This window comes from Pseudomassariella vexata, assembly GCF_002105095.1.
Source record: "Pseudomassariella vexata strain CBS 129021 chromosome Unknown BCR38scaffold_3, whole genome shotgun sequence".
Taxonomy (NCBI): Eukaryota; Fungi; Ascomycota; class Sordariomycetes; order Amphisphaeriales; family Pseudomassariaceae; genus Pseudomassariella; species Pseudomassariella vexata.
The window spans coordinates 679330-692367 of NW_024467958.1; the positions used below are offsets into that span (position 1 = coordinate 679330).

Genomic DNA, 13038 nt, shown 5'->3' on the forward strand with positions numbered 1-13038 from the left:
GAGCACGGACTCCTGCAAGCTGTACTCTCTGGCACACCTCAATGGAACCGGGCCGAGTGCCTGAAAGACTATCTTCAGTCCGACCGCGCGCGGCCAATGGGACTGAACGATGAACTAACGCGGTACGCCTTGGTGGGCAATGCGGCGGGCGGCGGGGACGGCTGGTTCGTCTGGACGATCCACCACTGCCTTTACGATGGATGGACCATGCCGCGCATGCTTGCCATGGCCCAGCGCGCCTACCAGGGCTTGGATCTGGGCCAGCCCCGGGATTTCGGTGCATTCATCAAGCACATCCAAGCCACCGATGGGGACGCGGCAGACGCATTTTGGCGATCCTACCTTGCGGACGTGAATGCGCCCCAGTTCCCTGTCCTGGACGGGCCGGCAATATGCACGCGCGAAGGTCGGGAGAGGGGCTCGATGCAGGTGTCACAAGAGATAAGCCTTGCCCGGCGCTCGAATGTTGCACCTTCTACTCTCGTGTACGCTGCTCTCGGGCTTGTCCTGGGCCACACGACTGGCTCCGACGACGTCGTTTTCGGCACCACGACACTGGGGCGAACCTGTCCCGTCAGCGGGATTGAGGACATCATGGGCCCAACCATAGCGACCGTGCCGGTTCGCGTCAGGCTTGCGGCGGCGCAGCCGATTTCCGTGTTTCTTAGCACCATCCAGGACGAAGCGGCAGCGATGATCGCGCACGAGCAGAGAGGCATCCACAATATCGCGCGACTCGGCCATGACTGCCGGTCCGCGTGCCGTTTCCAGACGCACCTCGTAGTGCAGCCGAGGGAGACTGTCGCGTACGAGGAGAGCCTGTTTGGGGAGTGGGACCAGGCCTTGACCCAGGGAACTTACCTCACCACATACCCGCTGATGATAGAATGCAACTTTGACACAGACAGCGTCACGATCACGGCGGGCTTTGACAAGGGAGCAATCCGCCCAGAAGAGACGGAGAAGCTCGTCCACCAGCTTCTCTATGTCCTCAACCAGCTCTTGCTAGCCCAGGCTGGTGCGGACCTTGGTAGTATCGAGGTGGCACTCCCTGCAGACGTGAAGCAGATCTGGGCATGGAACGCGGTCGTGCCGCAGCCGGTTGAGGCCTCGCTGCACGGCCTGTTCGAGGAACAGGCTCGCAGTTCGCCGACCGCGCAGGCCGTCCATGCGTGGGATGGCCAACTCACATACGCGGAGCTGGATCGAGCGTCTGCGCAGGTCGCGCTCCGGCTCGTAGAGGCTGGCGTCGGGCAGGGGACGATGGTTCCTGTCTGCTTTGAGAAGTCGGCGTGGGCTATCGTAGCGTTCCTGGCGGTATTGAAAGCGGGTGGTGCTTTCGTCCCATTAGACCCCTCACAGGCCGCGCTCCGCCGCGACAAGATCATCGCGCAGACAGTCGGGCAGGTCATTGTGTCCTCGCCATCCTGCTCGGCCACGGTAGCCGGCGCCGGTCGCCGAGTGCTGGTGGTGGACGCCACCATCCTGCAGGAGCAGCACAGCGGAGACAGCGCAGCAGCTCTTCCGCAACCGGACCCCCGGAGTCCTGCGTATGTACTCTTCACCTCTGGGAGCACGGGCGAGCCCAAGGGCGTCATCATGGAGCACCACGCCGTTTCGACCAGCCTCAAGTACCGGGCGTCAGCCCAAGGCTTTACCCCAGAGTCCCGTGTCCTTCAATTCGCCTCCTGTACCTTTGACGTCTTGATCGACGAGGTCTTCATGACGCTCTACTCCGGGGGCTGCACATGTGTGCCGTCGGAAGAGGATCGTATGAGCGATCTGGCACACGCTATAAAGAGCTTGGCGGTGAACACGCTTGGCCTTACGCCCACCATTGCTGCGCTGCTAGATCCGCAAAAAGTCCCCGACATTGACACGTTGGTGCTCTGGGGTGAAGCTGTCCAGAGGCATGACATCGCGCGGTGGAGTCATGTTCCTGCCGTCGCTGTCACCTACGGACCTACGGAGTGCTGCGTCACCGCCACTATCCACCGCGTCGATGCGCAAGGCGCACACATGCAGAACGGCGTCATAGGCAAAGCTATCGGAGCGGTTGCCTGGGTGGTCAACCCTCACGACCACAACCAGCTGGCCTCCATTGGCGCCGTCGGCGAACTGATCGTGGAAGGGCCCAGCCTTGCCTGGGGCTACCTGGGCGACCCGGCCAAGACAGCAGCGTCTTTCATCGAAGACCCTGACTGGCTTGTTCGCGGAACCATCGGCCATCCCGGCCGCCACGGAAGGGTATATAAGACTGGCGACCTGGTCCGGTACGACAAGACGGGAACCCTCACCCACCTCGGCCGCAAGGACACCCAAGTCAAGCTGCGGGGCCAGAGAGTAGAGCTCGGCGAGGTCGAGTTCCACGTAGGCCAGTGCTTGCCGGGCGTAGTCCAGGTCGCCGCCGAGGTGGTGACGCTGGCCGACGGCGACAAGGTACTGGCGGCCTTTGTACAGAGCCGCGAGTGTAACGACACCGCGGAGCCGCTTGTGCTGCAGGTCATGCAGGTCGAACCTGAGGTGGCCGAAAGTCTTGCCCAGTGTCTGCCAAGGTACATGGTCCCCACTGTGCTGTTCGGCGTGCAGGCAATACCCAAGACAATTTCGGGCAAGATAAACAGGAAGGTCCTCCGCGAGGCGGCGGCTGCGGTGTCGCAGGATACACTCGACCAAATCCGGGGCCCGTCTGGAGGGAAGAGCACGAGGCCCATGAATGCGATGGAACTGAAGCTCCAGCGCCTCTGGTCGGAAGTGCTGGGCGTGGGGCTTGAGGCTATCAGCCCGGAGGATAATTTCTTCCGGTTAGGCGGCGACTCGGTGACCGCCATGAAGCTGGCCGCCGCGTTCCGTCGCCAAAAGCTGAAACTTTCAGTCAAACAAATCTTCAGTTTCCAGACTATTGCCCTGCAGGCTGCGTCCACTAAATGTCTTTCAATGCTGGACGAACCGCTGCGGTCTCAGCATGGTCCTATGGCACCATTTTCACTCTCTACTGCTCTTAGCTCAGCGGAGTTGTCGTCTATGATCTCCCGATTTCCTGTGGATGAAGTCCTTGATGTTCTTCCCGCCACTCATTTTCAGCACATGATAATCAGCCGCGGCGTAAAGTCTTCTCATGCTGCGCTAAATTACCCAGTGCTAAACTTAGGTCGTTCTGTTGAAGTAGAACGCTTGCAAGATGCTTGCCGCTCCGTCGTGGCACACTTGGAGGTCCTTCGCACAGTTTTTGTCGAACATGGAAATCGAACGTGGCAAATTGTTTTGCGTCATCTGGATCCTCCTTTTTACACCATCGACCAAGCCAGTTCCCGAGACGACTTGCCACGGTCAATCATTACACAAGCCAGCACGTGTGTCGGTGGAAGTTATCCTATGCTGTCCTTCACTTTGGTCTACCAACAGTCATCAGAGCTCCAACTTGTCGTTGGTCTCTCCCATGCCCAATATGATGGGTTTTGTATGCCTCAATTCTTAAAGTCTTTGTCGCATGCTTATTATGGGGTGCAGCTCCCGCGCACCGTCCCTTTCTCAACCTACATGTACTCGCGAGCTGCACGTCATGCAGAATCAGTCTCGTTCTGGAAAAAGTACCTTGAAGGTTCGAGATTGATCAATCTTTCATCTCATTTGAGTACAACCAGCCAATCCGGTGTACCTTCACGAGTGATTGAAACATCCGGCATGCTTGAGCATATCGAACTACCCACCCTACCTAACGGTATCACCGTTTCATCTTTCCTTCAAGCTGCATGGGCTCTGACTCTACTCCACGCCACAAATGTCCAAGACATGGTCTACGCTATAGTAGTTGCTGGGCGCAATTCTACAATTCATGAGATTGACGATGTTGTAGGGCCCTGCGTCAACATCATTCCAGTTCGACTGATATTCTCTCCAAATTGGACCGCCCTTGACCTCGTCAAAGCTGTACAGAGTCAAGTTCTTACTATTGGTGAACAAGATTCACTTGGTTTCAATGAGATAGTTCAACAATGTACGGACTGGCCCTCCATTTCTACATTTGATGCCTTTTTTCAATCCCAGAACGTGGACGAACATCCAGAACACAACATCAGCGGCTCTCAAACCCAGCTGCAGTGGATGGAGAATCCATACGTCGAGCAGGATGAGTTCAGCATCACGACGTATACTCAGGGCCAGCAATTGAGATTCGATATCGTTTCTGGCACACACGTTAGTTCCAAAGATGCAGCTCTCTTGAGATGGTGGTTCCACAATGCTGTTTCTGTACTGGGAATGCATCTGCAGACCAACGCGCCCATTTGTCGGCAGAACATAGCTGCATGATAGGATATAAGTGGCTTTGTTCTTTTATTTGAAATTCGATAATCGTGAAGCAGAAACTACGCACCGTAGCCTAGAAGCATTCACTTATATTGATCTTTGTACATTAGCGTTATCAGGAATCATAATATTTTAGACGAATCTTTGGTTCGTTCATTCTGCGTTATGCTGTATGTGCTGCTTCGCAGCATCGATAACCTTTCATTTGTGGGACAGCTAAGAATTAGCTAATATTCCCGACCGCGTTGTGTAGCTTCTCCTCTACAACGCCACCAGTATTGCCACATGCACAAACCAGCTCCATCACCCATGTCAACCTACTCGCCTTCACCATAATAATCGGAAGGATTACAGTAAAGGAGTATAACATATCCTCTCTTTGAGGTGTTATTTGGTGTCTTGTCCAGCACATCCGCTCCTTTTTGCGGAACTCTGGAAGGGGCGTCTCTTGAAGAGCATGAATCAGGCCACCAGTGACTTTGACATCTGTGTGGCGGTGGGATTAGTTGTCACTAAATTGTTTCAAATCAAAGCAATGGATTTCAATGAAAGGCACGATCAGTTCTTGAGGTGTCACCCCCCTTTAAAACCATATACTGCGTCGAAGCTTTTGCTTCCAGATCGACCGTGGAGGCTCGTTCCGGCTGAAAAAATGCAAGCACAGATATGTAGGCGTAGCATTTTGTAACACATTGCTATTCAACCTTATATCGTCGCTACTTCTCCTCGGCTTCTAAGTATCTCCTACTATATAGCAACTTTCCGCCATTACGAAAAGTAAATCCGCCTCTGCCTGTTAATTCATACATCGCTGATGGTCGACCAAAGCTACCTGAGCATGTGGCATATATTCCATCCAAGTCTGTCGGTTCTCATGCTTCGGAAAGGGGTATACTTCAGCTAGACATTGTATCGCTTTGGTTCGATAGACATCACTGCTTGATCCACCTTCGTATCGTCAATCGCACCAAACGATGAATCTCAAAAGCATCGTCTTTGTCTTGAATTGAAATAAACGCATACACTTTCAGAATCCCGACTGCCTCGTTTTCCGCCTGCTGGTGTTTTCCGTACGGCAGCAGTGAAATGGCGATGTCCCTTTCAGCCAGAAAGCAGATAAACTTCAGGTATTCGACGGCAGAAGAATACGTTCGTTCCAGATGTTGGAATGAGATCAGCCACGAATTAATATGCTAAGTTAATGCTGCTTAGCGTCAGGATTATTTACCTGAACAATATCTTGAGAGGTGGCTCGATAAGCATCCACATATTCTGCGACCGATCTCTACGTTAAGCATGATGGTCATAGCAGGCCCAAGATCTGGGAATACAACGCCCATTGACCAAGCATAGATGATAATGGCAGACCCGAAGCCTTCCACCGACTGCCTACATACAGATTCTACCTTAACAATCTTCGTCTCCGACAATAAGATCCTGGGAAGAGCAAGAAATATGCTTCAACCTTTACTCGAGACATTTAATTCTGGCTTCTCCATATTCGAGAAGATGCGGACCGGATCTTTGCAAGAAAGTATCAGACGACTATTTCTAGGTCTGAATCACCACTAATAGACGATGTGTAGGATAAATAACTATTTTCGGGGCGGGAAGGTGGAAGGTAGAAGCACGTTTACTCATTCGCTGTTATATACGCTTTATCATGTGCGATGGCTGTTTGTAGGGCTTAGCGTTTCATTTCACCGCTACTAAAGCTCGCCTTCAGCGCAGGGTCTAGTGCTCATTTGCTCAGTGCATCATCTCCTGTGGGCTAGGCGCTAGGTCCCCCTGCCTGACGCGCAGGTTAGGGTGCAGATGCAAACGGCCTTTGGGGTGAAGAAGCGAATTTTGATTCCATTTTACCATACGCTTTTCCACATTCATTTTAGCGCTTTGTGGATCTTGACGAGATCGAATATAGTTTCCATAGGGTTCAAAGATGCACAGTATCATACGTATCTGGCGCTGCAAATCACAACTACTTATGGATCCGACTGAGGAGGTTGCACCAGCGTGTGCCTAGGAACTCTCGGCTGTAGCCTCTGTGGTCTACTTGGATTTGTCAAGTCATTCGCTGGAAAGGGATATACCTAGTAGTCAGTGTGCGACAAGATCCCCAGAAGTCACCCATATCACGTAGCTATGCCTAATTTACCGTCATGTGAATGACTATGTGTATGCACGTCAACTCCTTTCGCCACCTGCAACTAAATCAAAGAGGGCACCAACGGAATGGTCGTGAATTCAGGTTGGCCATGCAATAGTCGCATAATAAAAATTAGTAAGTAAATGTGTCTATCTCTCCATGAACCCCATCGCCCCTCGATTCAATGAGTAGAGTCTGGTGTATCTTTGATTTTATCTTGTTTACCCACAATATCTTGAATAGGCTCCAAAAAGTATTCTTTGGAAATTGGAAAACGATTCTAGTTATGGCTGCAATTGTCATTTTGGATGTCGGTGGTACTCACACACACACACACACACACACAATTTATTACGCCCGGGCTATTCCCCTAGAGGGCAACTAACGCTATAGTACCCATCCATTTCTCAAGTTTCCGTCCTGACTCCGACTTGAGCCTATAACGTCCCACACCTACATCCGGGACAACCCCTCATGTGGGACGCCCTAAAAATGATGCTGTATATTATAACCATTAACTTCAACCTTTTTTTACACTTATTCTAATGCGACTACAATACAGCTTTCACCGTCACTAGGGTTTTCAGACTCGATAGACTCATCTGTACCATCCTCAATTTCACCAGCCTCGATTTGAGCCTTCCGAATAGCCTTGATATTAGTAAACTTCGAATTTAGGCTCATCTTGACTTTCCTCCGCTTCCTAGCCCTACTAGCCTCAAGCTCTGCCTCTATTGCCTCAATCTTTCGCTGTGCGACAGCTAATTGGTAGTCCTTCTCATCAAAGCCCTTTTGAACTTTCCGAAAGAGTAGCCGCTGGGTATTTGGATCACTATCAAGCTTGCTGAATAAGCTGAGCAGGGTTGGTCATCGATCGTATCGCTGGCATTTTGACCCACTCTCGCTCGCTGACCAGCGAGCGGCCTTAAGGACGCTCGTCGAGCGTTGACGTATCGCTAGGTGGGTCGCTCGGCGAGAGGATCGGCGAGCTCGGCGAGAAGGGTGATAGTTTTTGGTATCCGCGGTCCCGCTGACTCGGGATGACTTTGGCTGACGCCCGGGCCCCCGACACACATACGGGGATATCCACGTCGTCCCCCTAGTTAGTGGAACGTGGATATTCGTTTATCTCCTTCCACCATACATGGCGGCTGACGGCCCCGCTGGCGACCGCCTAGCTTATTGGCTACAGGCCCCCTGCCCCCTGAACCGCTAGGCCTCTACAAGGCCAAGTGCCGCTGACTGGCGCCCTAAGACCCCTCCGACCCCACCCCCCCCCCCTCCCCCCCTCCCCTCTCCCCTGGCCGGCTGCGATACAGCGCTTCGTCCAGTGTTTAGAGCCGCTGGAACGATAGGCCTAATACTGCTAACCTGACCGAATACAAATACAGGGGCGGCACAAGACGATGTACGATGTAAGTTGCCCCGCGCTCTCCCCTTTCCCTCCTCTCCCCCCGGCGCCTCACCGCTCTCCTACCGGCTATCCGGCCTCGCTACTTATTTGTCTGTCTGTCTGTCTGTCTGTCTGTATATGGCGAGGACGAAGGAGACGGGGCGCGTGGCGCGTCTCGGAACCGATGCCGTTAATAGAGCTGAGTTACGGGCTAACACACAGAGGATCCTATCGCTTATCGACCAGTCCAGGCCGAAGAACACTGTTATAGCGTACAAGCCGAAGCAGAAGGAGTTCCAGGTATGTTGTTCGCTTACCTATCGGCCCCGTAGGTTGCCCGGTACGTAGCTAACGTCTTTATATAGGAGTTCTGCCGGCGGAAGCAGTATGAGGATGCCGATACGGTTACGGAGGACAAGCTCCTCCTCTTTCTTGTTGAGGTCGTTACCGACCGGCCCCTGAGAGCCTGGAGCCGGAAGGCCGACCAGGGCGTCCCGCAGGAGGAGACGCGGCTCGGATGGCGCTCCGTACGGAGCTATATTACAGCTATTACCCACCTCTATCGGACCCAGAGGACTTTAGGGATGAACACGCACCCCTCCCCGCGGGAAGACCACGTACGTGAGTACGTCCGGTCTCTCCAGCGGCGGGATGCGCAACGGGAGAAGGATCTATACGCGGATAAGGGCCGGGAGACCATCTTGGACGGCTATACCGAGGAGCAGTTCGAGCGGATCTGCTACGAGCTTTGGGCACATAGCAGCTCCTCGCCCGAATGTCACTTTCGGACACTCGTTGACCTCCTTCTCGGCCATTATATGCTTACTCGTGGCGGCGATCGGAGGGCGGCCGAAATCTCGGACCTGTTTACGTTTGAGCTGCAGGGCGAGGGCTCGACCCCTTGTATGCCGGTTATCCTAACTACCCGTGCGGGGAAGCAAAATCAGCATGGACGACTTGAGACCGCAGGGGCACTCCGCAATAGAAAACCGCTTATCTGTATGCTAGGTGGCCTTGCTTTTTACCTGCTGTACCGCTGGGATCTAACCGACGAGCCCTTCCCGGACCTGAGCCGGCGGTCGGCCTGGTACGATATCCGGCTGATCAAGGGGAGCGGGGCGGATCGTACAACAGCCTTCTCGTATAACGCGCAGCGGGACTGGGTTACTAAGGCCTTCCAGTACGCCGGGGTAACGTCACAGAAGAAAACGCATATCGGCCGCAGCGCTGGGGCTAAAACAGCTGAGTTGAAAGGCGTAAGCGAGGAACAGATACGACGAGCGGGCCGGTGGAACCAGGAGCAGATGGTCGGGTGTTATCTCAGCTCGTTACCCCGGAAGTTTATGCGTGTAATGGCCGGGCATCCGCCGCAGATGGGATGCTTCGAGGTCCGGCGGGCTACTATCACGCCCCCGGAGGCCCTGCTTAGGGAGATCTGGCCTGAGCTTGACAGCTGGAGGGATAGGTTCGGCCCTAGCCAGGACCAAGTTAGTGACCTAGCAGCTATGGGTCTAGTCGAATTACTCTTCCACCTCCGGAAGGTTATCCTACAGGACTCGGCCCTGCTACAGGAACAGTTCCCTAATAGCCCTATATGGGATCACCGGGTCTTTCAGCATAAGGCTTACGCGCTATTCGCCCGGCAGGTCCGAACTACAGCCCAGGAGGAGGAGCGCCCTAGCCAGCTAGCTCTCCTGACTCAGGCTATGCCGACGCTAGCTGACTACCTGAGGTCGATCGACGTACGCCACGAGGCAAGGATAGCTGAGCTTCAGCAGCAGACGGCGAAGCTTCAGCAGTCTCTCGATCAGCTCGTACACTCAGACCGTACCCAGTCTACGCAGCTCCAGAAACTCACGGCCGGCGGCCTTACCTTTCGCCTTGAGGCTACTCCAGTAACAGCACCTGTACCTTTACCTACAGAGGTAACAGTAGTAACAACAGTACCGACAACAGCATTAGCACCGGCCATAGCAGAGGGGCAGATACCAGTATTACGTAGTAATCCCTCTAACCGATCGAACCTAGCACCTACCGGGCGACCTACTGAGCGTAGTTCCCTAAGTCCGCAGCCGTGTATCTGGGCAGGAAATCCAGCGCCCCCGAAGCACAGTATGTGCCGTACGACGCGTACAGTGGAGGGGCTATGGAGGGAGTGGACGATCGGGATCCATAGCCAGCCGTCGGTTACCGAGTTAGACAGGCGTTGGGGCAGCCGGTGGAGATCTGGCCGCCGGAGCGAGGTACAGTGGTACTCTTTACGGAGCGAGGTTATCGTTGAGATTAGGAGGCAAGCACAAGCAAGGCGATGTAGCGAGGAGTCGGCGATGTGGATACTTAATTTGCAACAGCAGCAGATAGGCTGTTCTATAGACCAGCTATGTAAACGGTTACGGGCCGGGAGGAAGGCTCGCCTAGTATAGTAGGACCTACCCTAGCGGCCGGCCTTAGCCTACCAATAATACGTATATATTACGGGTACGAAACGGGAATCGACGCCTTACCTAGCTTTGTATTATATCTTTTACCCCCCGGAGCATCTCTCCTACCTGCTAGTTTGGTATCCGGACGTCGCCGAGCGGCCGGCCGTTAGGCCGGCCATCCGATGTGGTGATATTTGGGATATTCTCACCTGCTGACTGCACGGACGGTGTTTCGTCCTAGTGTGGCGCTCAGCCGCTGAATCCGCCCGCCAAACACCCCTGAAACGCCACCGTGGATATCCTATTGGTGTTTTGGTATTACTACATAACCTCGTCGTCCAGCCCTGAGAGGCCAGCTGCTCTTACAACAAGCCGCCAATCATTGTTATCCACCAAATGGAGGGGAATTTGTGGTGTGTACACGCCATTCAGACTCCAAGACCGTATACTCTGGGCCTGTGATACGATCCATCGGCTTAGGCGATTCCTCAACGGACTCAACATACGCCCTGCGCTGTTGAATTGACGCTCAGTCTCGCATGTTGACGGAGGTATAGTAAGGTAATCTATAGCCATATAGCTAAGCCGAGGAAAACGTCGCTGACCAACATCCCTCCACCATCGTATTGGGTTATCCTTGTATACTGCGATGTCACAGACTGGCTCGGCGAGGTATAGATCGAGCTCATCTTCGATTGGCGGCAGCGGTTGGGTAACTTGGGCCGGACGCTTCGCCCTAGACTTGTATATCTTCGTCCTTCTTATCGCCTGGGTATTCTGTATGCTTTGCGTACCGGGGTCGGGTATCGTGGAGTTGTTACTACGTTGCCTAAAGAATAGACGTCTTTGAGCAAAGCTCATCGAGGCCACGCTCTGCTCAGTTGGACGCTCGCTGGTAATTACGTCCCTATGGCACATCTCTAATTAGTCATTATCGCACAAGAGCACGCTAACTTACTTGGTACTATAGTTATTAACCCACTCCATCCTTAGCTTGCCCATTACGTCAGCCCTCCACGTATCTTGCTGCCGACAAGGTATCGACGACCAGGCGTCGTCGAGATGCTTCATCTTTCGGCAAGGATGGAAGATTACGGCAGCATAGTACGCGAGCCCCGTCATCTTGATATAGAACTCGTCGAGCTTTTTCCAACCAAGACGCAAAAAAACCTGTAGTGTGCGGCGCGTTTTAAGGTCAAGTCCTGTAAAGAAATCGCGTATTAGTACTAGCTAAGGGAAAAGTTAAGCGCCATACCTTCAAAGATTGGGATATCTTCACCATTTAGCTGACCATTGTGAGACCTCTTTTCTATATAGACAACGCCCTCATTGGCAGAGCGCTCGAGATGGTCAAGCAAGATCTCGGAATGAAGGGAAGTAATCCCACATGCCGCCGGCCTTGCCCTCCTCGTCATCGTTGACAACAGCGCGCGATTGCAGGCTTTTTGAGATAACTGCGAAGTCCCTTAATACGAGCTGAACAGCCCGGATCACGCGCCAATCATTGGTAGTAAGGCCATACTGGAGGATCTTGTCAGGGTACGGCTAGGCCGAAGGCAATAGTACAGAGTGATGGGGAGTAACGGGCGTCCCTCCTACGTAGCACCGGGTGGTCACTGGCGGTCTCAGGTAGGGGTGCCCACGGTGATGCATTGATCTCTGCCCTCTCTATCTTCCTCCGTCTCGACTCCTTACTTATAGCCAGCCGAGTTTCTCTCTTGGATTCTGGATGTTTGCTTCCGTATGTCTGTGTTCCTCCGACTTCGGCCAATATCTTGGACAGCGGCTCCTTATCTGCAACCAAGCGATTCCCTATCCGCTGCAAACGGCTTCAACGGCTCTCATTCGCCACAAGCGGCTCTCTAGCCGCCACAAACGGCTTCCTACCTGGTGGAAGCCGGCCCGCCTCGGATGACACTTGTGGCTCTGACAACTCCTTCCCTATCCTACTTCGAGATGGTCCTTATATAGATAGCTAGGCCGCCGCTTGGACCCGGCATAACAGCAGGGTCGGCGATGCCAAGGATCTTGACTCTCGTCATCCCAAAGCTTCACATAGATTGTAATCATGATTCGGGAGTCTTTTGTCCGAAACACCCCTCCGGCGGCCCGCCGGTGTCCTGCGTTCAGTGTCCTGACACCCACTGGTGCCTATGGCATTCTGTTCTCTGACACGACGACCCCCCCTGACAAGGCCCTGCCCTCAGGGCCTCAACGCTCATCCCGTAGAACACCGGCCCTTCCTATTCCCACATCCTCCGATGCCGCGCCGGTGCCCTCCGGTGTATACCCCGTAACTCTTCACGCGCAACAGCGTATACACTTGTGGCCTAACCACAGTGCTCCGCGCTGTCACCCGCACACACACGTCATGACATCGGTCCAGCCATTGCTCGAAAACCTTTGCCTGACAATCGCTCACGACAACGTATACACTTGTGGCCTAACCACAGTGCTCCGCGCTGTCACCCGCCTTCCGAAGCTATAGGTGCCTACCGGAACAGCACCGGTGGCCCTACGCTCCCAATCGTCGGAACATTGGCCCAGTAAAACGCTCGCAAGCCAATGTTCGACACACACGCGCAACAGCGTATACACTGGTGGCCCAACCACAGTGCTTCGCGCTGTCGCTCGCTCTCACACGTCACAGCATCGGTCCAGCCATTGCTCGAAAACCTTTGCCTGACAATCGCTCACGACAACGTATACACCTGTGGCCTAACCCCAGTGCTTCGCGCTGTCGCCCGCTCTCACACGTCACAGCATCG

The 13038-nt window shown here is 53.9% G+C and overlaps 1 protein-coding gene across 1 annotated transcript; it reads left to right on the forward strand.

The window, feature by feature from the left end:
- Window positions 1-2718: 2718 nt before the first annotated feature.
- Window positions 2719-4451, forward strand: BCR38DRAFT_422904 (condensation domain-containing protein; the record flags this gene model as incomplete). Its single annotated transcript, XM_040859562.1, has 1 exon — window positions 2719-4451. A coding segment is annotated over one exon (1412 nt), but the record flags the coding sequence as incomplete, so codon positions are not given.
- Window positions 4452-13038: the final 8587 nt, after the last annotated feature.